The sequence below is a fragment of the Pteropus alecto genome, unplaced genomic scaffold (genome assembly GCF_000325575.1).
Source record: "Pteropus alecto unplaced genomic scaffold, ASM32557v1 scaffold166, whole genome shotgun sequence".
In the NCBI taxonomy this organism is placed as follows: Eukaryota; Metazoa; Chordata; class Mammalia; order Chiroptera; family Pteropodidae; genus Pteropus; species Pteropus alecto.
This window is the reverse complement of record NW_006439757.1, coordinates 9,354,730-9,364,948: the sequence shown is the minus strand read 5'-3', so window position 1 is coordinate 9,364,948 and position 10,219 is coordinate 9,354,730. Positions and strand designations below refer to the sequence as shown.

General features: G+C 32.9%; 1 protein-coding gene across 6 annotated transcripts in view; it reads right to left on the bottom strand.

The window, feature by feature from the left end:
- Positions 1-578: 578 nt before the first annotated feature.
- The window catches only part of TLL1 (tolloid like 1), a 166,832-nt gene continuing 157,191 nt past the window's right edge, over positions 579-10,219 (bottom strand). For 4 of the 6 annotated variants that reach the window (XM_015593281.2, XM_025050407.1, XM_025050408.1 and 1 more), the window contains 2 exons: positions 4,455-4,705; positions 579-3,575 (listed from right to left, as the gene is read on the bottom strand). In XM_015593281.2, the coding sequence (XP_015448767.1) occupies positions 3,444-3,575; positions 4,455-4,705 (383 nt within the window). In that variant the 3' untranslated portion in view covers positions 579-3,443. The remainder of the gene's footprint in view (positions 3,576-4,454; positions 4,706-10,219) is intronic. The other 2 variants (XM_025050406.1, XM_025050409.1) reach the window with 2 other exon arrangements.

Here is a 10,219-nt window from a genome sequence, read left to right as displayed (position 1 = left end):
TAAATTTGCAAACATTTTGCTAATTTCTTCAAGTAAAAGTTATTTTTAATATCACAATAGCTATAGTTTGCTAAGTCTAAGCAAGTATGTAATTTAATATTCCTTTTAAAAATAACATTTATTCTTTGAAGCATAATAATTTTTGGATGCTTTTAGAGATTTTCTCTGTGGGAGAACAAAATTTCCTACTTGAGGCTTACCATAAAAAATGTAATAGTAATAGAAACCAAATAAAAGAGACTAAGACATTTAAAAACACGATTGGACAGAATTTGAATCTGATACTGTGATATGTTAAAATTAGTCTTAGATAGCAAAAATCCAGCCAATACAGGCAGTGACCATTTTGGGGGACTTTGAAAATATGTGCCGTTTCTCATACATTTCTTTAAAAATGTTGTTTTGTGCAGAGATGTTAAGTCATGGTAATAAACTAGACTGATGACTTTTAAAAATAATTTAATAAAATCATATGAAGCGGGAGCAGTTTTTTTTTTTTTCTCTGTATAGAACTATATAAGAATTGAACTGTGGCAAAATAGAGAGAACAACCAATATAATGATGTAGGGGTTGAAAATAATTTACAAAATTAATTTAATAAAATGTCTAGAACAGTAACTAACAATTATTAACAAAACAAGCTGTCTGTATTCCCACTTAACACATTTAAGCCAAATTCGAATTAATATAAAAATAATATGCAGCGAACTGTTATCTGACATAAGATACAATAAAAATTAATGTTCACATTGAGGACCTAAAGTTATGACGACATCTCTACATACTTTCTAAATACTTTTTACTTTAACTTCTTGGTTGTATCGAAGCAGCTCATTGTGGCCTAATGTCAACTGGAATATCCAGAATATTTCTTAAAGTAGAACACATTTTCCCTAACACAGCAGATAAAATAATTTAATGTATTTATTTTAACAAAAGGCCAAAGTTACTAACTCCAAACTATAGGGTGTTTTTTTTTGTTTTTTGTTTTTTGTTTTTTAATTTCTAGTACTAACTGGTCCTTAAAGCTATCTACAGTTGATATTCGAATTGTCATGCTGTTTCTGAAGTTTTACCATAATTCACCCCTAAAATTTACTTTATGTGGAAAAGCTTCATCACAAAAAAATCTATTTATATATGTCAAGATTGATTCTACTATGTTTTGTAGAACAAGCACAGATTTTTATATCAGACAAGCTGAGTTTCAACATCTAACTTTACACTGTGACCCCTGGAAAGAACACACCTTTGAGCCTCGGTTCCTGAACTACAGAATGAGAACATTACCACAATTTTCAAAGGGTAGCATAAAATTTAAAAAGAGCTAGTGCATGTGCCCAATACCAGGCTAGGCACAGTCTAGGTACACTAGGTGTTAATGGTTTTTTCTCCTCTCTGTCCTATTCCTGATAAATTTTGACTAAATGGAGACTAGTGAAAAAATATAGAAGTTACTGGAATAAATCAGCTCCACTAAAAAATTCATTATATTGCAGGCGATAGTTATACGTTTCCAAAGTAACATTCAATAAGATCAAAAGCTTGGTTTTAAAAATGTATTTACATATTATAATTCATATGCAAGAAAAGGTTCTTCAGGGAAACGATGACAAAAAACAAATAAGCTACATCTGTGTGTATAGTTTAATTTGGTAAAATGAAGAGAAATACCCAATTTTATTAAATGTTGAATGTTCATGGACAGGTAACAGAAACAAAAGTACTTCATAGAGAAACCTACATCAACATCAAAATATATCAAAAGGAAAGAGCCTTTTTTTAATGGGTTGATAATAATAATAATTAGTAGTTCCCATTATTTGTCCATGAAACCTCCTAAGAAAGGTGCTACTTCAAACAGGATTCTGGTAGAACTTGGCACATAAATTTTAACTTTTCAACCACCCACTACTTTTCATCTTCTTATAGCTTCAGTCACTCAGACAATCTCACATATACATACATTAATATTAAAAACGTACATGGCTTTAAAGCAGAAAATTCATTTTCTACAACAAAAGCAAGTCAGCATATTTATACCCAATGTTCTGACACAGAAATGGAGTTTCTTCATAGAGCTGCTAATTCACATACACTATTATGTTCCATATTTCAAAAGCTGTGTTTCTACAAGGATCTGTTTTATCATGTGCAAGAATTCTAAGGCATTATAAGTAGTTGTTCCACAGGACAAGTGCTGCCCTTGCAATGATATGCTCTTGATACATTTAACAAGTCTTTAGTTATCAAATGCCACCAGCCACACAGAGGGAGACATTCATAGTCTACAGGTGGTTGGCTCAAAGATCACAAACTTTGTTTAAAAAAAAAAATATTTATGGAATAGCACCATAGGAAGTCTTTGAGAAACAAATCCTTTTCCAACATTGCATTTTTTTAAAGTGGATCCCTGGAGGAGAAAAAAAAAGATCTTTCAATTCTTACAAGGCTTACTTCTGCTTCATTTCATTTCATTTTTTTAAATACATTAACCATGACAACATCAACAATAACAACTACAACAGATCAACAACAAAAGAAAGACGATAGCAGCAGTGGTAACTTGAGTATGAACCATCCAGGCCGTCACGTAGAAGAATCCTGTTCACACCTGTTGGGAGTTCTCTCATAAAGTTCGGAAGACATCACAGGGCTTCTTGGATTTGGTGTGAAAAGGTAGCACTTTTACTGAAAGAATTGAGTTTATCAATCAACTAGGCATTTTCCAGCACTTAAATAAATGATGTCTAGAGTTTACCTGCAGTAATAGAAACTACTGACATTTCAAACTTGTCAAAATACCAGTAAAATAAAGTGGTCTCAAGAAGATTTATGTTTCAAAGAGGTTAATCTGGCCTGCAAGGGAAAATAATGAAGCTGAAATATTCCAGTTTTTGAACACTGGACACACCCACATTTAAAGTACGAATCACCCTTAAAAGATTCCCATTTCACAACATCTTATATGGATCTGGTATACACTGGGTCCAAGATAGAAAGCCAAAGCAATTTATCTTAAGATATAAGGAGAGGATTTTCCAGTTTATGACCTGCAAGATTATTTTATTATTTCTCCCAAATCTTGCAGAATTGTCAAAAAGAACACTGCAGCAACACAGACCCTGAAAGTAACTGTCTGAGTTATGAGGCAACTATGTCAAGCTGAGAGCAAAAGCTTGTGGAGCCGTCCTTGAAGCACATGATGCCCGTTCACCAGCTTTATTTATACTGTCAAGCACGGAGTTCAAATATCCTGGTAATGCTGATCAGGGTTAGCTAGAAACTTCTCCTTTAGTACAGAGATAGTTCGGGTCTTATAGTTTTCTTCTGTTCAAATTCATTATATAAAACTTTTGTGATAATATCTTCATTTAAAAAAAAACACGTCTTCTCTCCATTATGCACATTCCTTTATGTTCTGAAGGAGGTTTTGGCGTTATTATTTGGTATGTGTGGTATCTGGAAATCTAACACTTTTGTATCTTATATGAAATCCTTTCTTGTTGATTGTATCATCGGTGTGAAAATGAACTAAAACTGCATCCCCGATTGAATAGATCTCTTCTGGTGGCTGAAAAACAAACAAATGAGCAAGTAAACAACAGAATGAGTCATTTTGTCTTCAATGTAATTCATGTTTGGAAACTATTTTTGTATGTGAGTTAATCCTCCAACAACCATGAAAGTGTATATGCGGGACTTCTCCATTTTACAGATGGGAACACGAGTTTCAGAGAAACAAAGGGCATGTTCAACTCAGTGATGTATCTGAGCTTTGAACATACTTAAGTCTGTTTCTAAGTTCTAGAACTTGGTGTTTTTTCCCCCAATTTTTAAGCCAAGTTCCTCAGATTTACAAATGAATAAAGTGAGGTTCAGAGAGGATAAAGAGACATTAAATTTGTTTCAGGTGCACTTCCAGAATCCAAGTTGTCAATTTCTTCTTATTTTAATAATCTAAGTACCAAGAGGTTTTTGTTGTTGTTGTTTGTTTCATTTCAGTTGCTATTTGGACAGTTCAATAGTATTATTTAAGCAATAAATACTGATAGACATTCAAAAAATTGGGACTAATGTCTTCACAACAAAATATGTATTATTTTGATAAAATATGATTTAATTTATCAAGATGACAATGCTGTCAAATGTGTATGTTAAAATATATTGCATTATTAAATATTTAAATATTTATTACACAATAAAAACATGAATATAAAATTTAGAATGGGGACAATAACAAAAAAATTATAACTACTGAATTCATCTGTCTTGTTTGATATTATCAAGCAAATTCACTAGAGCTGGGAAGTGATTGGAATTGGTGAGTGTGTTATAATTTGTCAAGCCGTTAATAATATAAGTTTTTTTGTTGGAAACACTGCTTTTTTGTATATGTTACACATGTCAGTCATGAATCATGTCTATGGCAACCTGCTGGTACTGTATTTACCCCTGATCCACAGAACCGACCAAGCCCCACGGCTGTCGAATCAAGACCGCCAAAGAGTTCAACATAGTCATAGCCACAGTCAGCTTCTTCTTCCACTTCAAAAATCGGGAAGGATAACTCGAGTCGAGAGCCCCGTTCTGACACCAACAGCCATTCACAGTCGACCTGTCCCGGGTAGTTGTTATCACCGAACTGAGCATGCGAGTACAGGTCTGCGGGTTGCGATTCTGCTCTCAGTCGGCCACCACACTCTGCCCAGGGTGGGAAAAATGAGACAGGTAAGCTCAGTGAGCTTTAACGGGTCCTATTTCTATTTCAATGTAGCCTAACTATTCTTTAGCTTCTGTGTATTCATTTCTATCATCAGATATGTTTACCATAATTGGAGGATCGAATGGTGCACTAGGTCCTGGCACAGGCCCTGGACACAGACTGCTAGCTTGGAATCACAGCTCCAACACCTGAGAGCTAGCTCAGGGCCTGTGGGTAAGAGCTGTCACTTCTCTGATCCCAAGGGTAAAAGACATAATAATTATAGTACAATTGTAGTGGGTTTCGAGGATTTAATTAATACGCAAAAATCACATAAAACAGTGCCTACTTTATAGTAACTCTCAATAAATATTTTTTTATTATTATACCTCATTGTTTTTAGTTTAAAATAACTATTCTAGTGAGAAAAGGTCAGTAAGTTTAATTTTAATAACTTAAAAAACTGGAATTCAAAGGAATAAGAAATAACTTTAAAATCAATAAAATATATGAAACTCCTGCGTGAGTATGTGTGTGTTATAGAACTTTAACACAGAATATGTAGAACAGTATTACTTTAGTTCGGTAGAAATATTTACTAACTTGATTGGGAAAAACATATATACATCATTAATTGCAGTTACCTTTTTAGTTTCAGAACCTATTCAGTTGTATTTTGTGTTTATAATAAATAAAAAATTTTATATGCTCTTTTTACAGCTTTTTCAGAGAGATGTTAATAAACATATGCTCTACCAGTTACTATCTTTGTCACTAGAGGTCAATATACCAAAGAAAATAAATAAGCATTTGTAAAAATATACGGTTAGTGTAATTTAGATAATGAAAATTTTCAAAAACATTTTCTCAGGAATTCGTAACCATCAGAGCCCCGAAACTTTACAATAATTAGAAATTAAATAAAATAAATGCAGAGGAAGTCTGCAGTGTCCCCTCCAGCCAATACATATGCAGACATACAGCTGGGGGATAGATGGGTGGAGATAAAGAATAGGATATGAAAAACATTAGGAGAAAGTAGAGTTTCTTTCCGTCCCTGTTTGCCAAAGACTGAGAGGTTCCTGGGAAGTAATAAAATCAGGAAAGTCCCAGCAAAACTGGGACAAGTTGTGATGGGAAAAAAAAAAAAAAATCCAATATGGAAAGATCTGGAGAATTTAAGGCACCAGGCATCAGACGACAATTGTAACACTCTCGTGGTCATCTGCGACCAAACAGACCTTGTCAGCACCGTGTGAGGATGGATTGGGTGGCTAGATTCTTACTTGGCTCTTTCAGATTTGTATATGGTTTATACACATTGTGCTTTGCTAATTTTAAATAATAAAACATTTCTAAATTCCCAGGTATGGAACCCCGTTCGGATGTGTCTCGATACTTGTGCTTTCAACCAAACCTATGGGCATTGTCACTGACAACTGCATATTCAGAGACTTGGGTGTGACTGACGTGTGAGAGAATTTCTAGCCAAGGTTTCAGTCATGAGAATGGCTTCCCCATGGGGCTGTGTTACATCATGAATCTAAAGGTCCCTGTCTTCCCAATAGTAGGTAGAGCATCTTACACAATCTATTGATATAGGTGCCACTATCACAAATGAAAACATGAAAGAAACACATGTGCTTAGAACTACTCCTGAAGGCTGAAATGATAATTAATCTTGAGATATCATCTCTTGGGTCCCATAGACGGGAAACTGAACATCGTCCCTTTTCCCACAGAGGTGTTTCTCTTATCTAAGTAACTCCAAGAATTACTGTCCTCTCCCTGGGACGAAACTCCTCAGACAAATTGTCTGGGTCCAAATTCAAGCTCTGCTCTTCATCAGCTGTGGGACTTTGTCCTACACATTATTTCTAAAATGGGGATCACACATTGTACTCACATCATAGGGTCTAGGTGAAGAAAAAATGAGTTAATAGATATAAAATGCTTCAAAGAACCTGGCACATAGGAAAAGCCATGTAAATGAGGACTATCGTTATCGTTATTTTCCAGCGGGAACATCTAAATGCCTTCATTCATACTGGGGATCTACTCAAGAATGAAATGAAAAGCCAGTAAAATTAAAAAATAATTAAAAACTTAATCTGCTATAGGAAAAGAAAAAGTATATTTTTGAAGGCCAGGAAAATATTTTGTGAAAAGTATTTTTGAATTCAATATATAAATATATAAACCAGTGAAATCTTATTCACAGATTTTTACAAAATTCTACTTTTTGTCAAAGTTTGATATAATGGACTGATTTGTTTTGTTTTCAAGTTTTAAAAATCTGACAATACTTCTAATATTTTTATTCCACAGCCCAGGAGAGCTGAAGGAGTGAACTATAAAATATGGAAGAAACACTGGCTTCTAGGCATCTTCTTTACAGAAACAAAGTCCCAAAGATAGACCAGAATCCAGAGAGACAATTTTTCACCAGCCCTACTCTGGAACAAAAGTCAGGGAGGAAATAAAGTAGTTTAACAAAATGGGATATGAGATTTCACAAAGCCTTTGTAAATCTGAAAATGATAATAAGGCATCATTATTCAATTTTATTGAAAACTTTCAGAAAATGGCATACTTTCAAAAACAAATGGCTTAAACATTTTTAAATAATTTAAAATATTTCAAAAAGTTCCCATTTTTGTTCATGCATTTCAGTGCGCAATTGCATTCTTATGGATCAATAATTACGGATCTTATGAGTCCTATAGATTCCTATGGCTTTCTCAAAATAATAAATCTGGAATTAATTTTTCAACCATGAAAAAGAATTTAGTCTGCAGAATACATTTTTTTTTTAAGGATGAGCATTTGAATATTATATGCAAGAGGTGTGGCTTTTATATACCCTGAGAGAAATTCCATGAGTAGACAATAATAGGCAGCATGAGGGTAACTACTTATAAGTGTTTTGAAATATCATCCATATGTCATTTAACATAGTCCCTTTAAAAGATTTTTAAGTAAACATATTTCTACAAATATCCCTATTCATTTACCAAATCAGAAAAATATAAACACAGTAGTTTAACATGTCAGCAATACCACTTTTAAATCAACTGTCTGAAAATACTTGCAAGCAGCTAGAGCTGCTTCTACAGAATTCTGGGAAATGGAAAATAAAGCTGAATAAGAAAGGTAAAAAAGAAGGGAAGAGAAGCCTGGGGGTGGCCTTCATCTTGATTTGGAAAAACGTGTTTATTTCCTGGTAAAGTATTAACTTCCCAGAGATGTCCCGTAATTTGACCTGTAAATGCTTTTAGTGGGCATTCTAATTTAATTGAGTTAGCTCAAAATAATTTCCTTTCTAAGGAGTTTAATAATGTATTGTTTAATTTTTAAATGGTGTTGACAAAAAGTGTGATGCCTTAAGCTACAGAAAAGAAGTCCTATCAGACAATGCCATGTCTTAAAATGCTATTTTCTCTCCACATTTCTCCTTTTTTCCTGAATAATAGTCATATCTCAGAACAAATAGACAGGATTTTCTTTTTTTTAACAAAAAGATTTGTTTCTTTCAATTGGTTTATTTAAAGTGGTAGTAATACCATTCGTTTCCTGCTTAAAATAAATTTGGACCTACAAGAATTCGGATCCACTGTCAGAGAAAAAGACTCTCCAATAAAATCCATTTCCTTTGGATTTGGACAATCTTACTGGCAAAAAGTAGCAATAAAGCTATGTTAAAGCTATATTTCTGATCACCTGGATTCAAAATTCATAGTGTAAGAAGCTTTTCTTATAGATAAAGTAAAAACTGTATACAGAAATATAAATTTACTGAAGCAAATTAAAATGTATACCTCAGGGCCCATCAATAACAGCCACATACACTCTCGAAGGCAATAAATAATGCACATGTATCTTATAAATGTAGCAAAAGTGGACAGACATGGGTACAGGACTTAGCTGTCTTGTCTGTAGAAACTGATTGAAAATCAGAAGTTCAGAAACTTCTGAAAATCAGTTCAACTTACCAGACTGTAAGCTGTCCACAGGCAAGAGTTCCTTCTATTTTTCTGTAAATTCTCCCAAATGCCTAATTTGCCCTATAAATTACTAATACCTTACAGTGTCTGTCCAAAGTGTGAGCAAAATAAATATTTGATGAAAGACTATGTAATAATAAACTTGTTAAAGAGAAAGCTTTGAGGACAAATAAATAGTAAGCAGTACATAAGGATATTTCACAATGTATGACTACTAGAAAGTTATAGTATAAAATAAATCTACAGCACCGGGAATATAGTTAATAATATTGTAATAACCAGGTATAGTGCTGGGTGGGTACTGGACTAATCGGGGGAATCACTTCATAAATTATATAAATATCTAACTGCTATGCTGTACACCTGAAACTAATATAAATAATGATTGTTAACTCTTTGAAAAATAAAAAATTATAAATAAATAAATAAATCTATGCAGAAAATTCCAAGATAGCTGGTTGAGGGCACAAATTTATACATGAAAAAAAGAGGGAAAAAAAAACCCCAAAATTTGACAAGAGCAAATTAGCAGAAGTTGAGAAACCAGGACTCTAATTCCACCTATTTTTTGTGCTATGTGACTGTCATTTAAGTTTTAGTCTTAGAATCCTCATTTCTGAGATGACAAGGCTAAATTAAACAACATCCAAGGCACACTTTGCCTAACAAAATGGTACTGAGGTTGCTCATGTGGATATTTGAATGGATGAGCCTAATCAGTTAGATACTTTGAACAGAGGACTGTTTAAATTTATTCAAGGAAGCATTCAGTCTCTACCTATTCCTTCAAAAAATAGTAATCCACTTTTATATCAGTTTTCTTCCTAATCCAAAATTTGTACATTAAAATAAAAATATTCTATAGTAGAAGGTTCATGAGCTTTGGAGACATATTTCTTAAACTGAAATATTTACATTAATCATGAGAAATAATTTGTATTACTGATGAGTCCAATCATTACTAGTATAAATCAGGTAAATATCTTGATAATTAATATCCATGTTCTCACAGACTTCAGTGTAAATCTGATGTTCGTGATAAAATACACTGGAGTGAAAAATAATATTGGGCAAAAATAAAAAATTAAAATTCTAATTTCTAAAATAAAAATTAAAACAAAAGCAACCAACATGAAACCATGACAGAAATTACTGCACTAAAATTCTTTTATGGATGAATGTGTAGACTATTTTTTACTGTGTTTTATACCAAGATAGATTTCTCCCAGCAGTCTCAATAGTTTATGCATAGGGATTGCCACTAGATGTCACTATAAGCTAGATGATTTTAGTATTTACCATTAACTGATTTTTTAAATAAAAGGGAAAAAAATGACATTTCTTAGACGTTTATGGAATATATTTTTAAATTGGCTCTTAATTATTTTTTAAAAAGTTATTCTACATTTTTTTCTAGAATTTTTCGGTTTTTTTCTAAATTATATTTCTTAAAGATTTCCAGAACAGCTGTAATCTGCAAGAATCATACTTGGCATTAGGTTTAGGGAA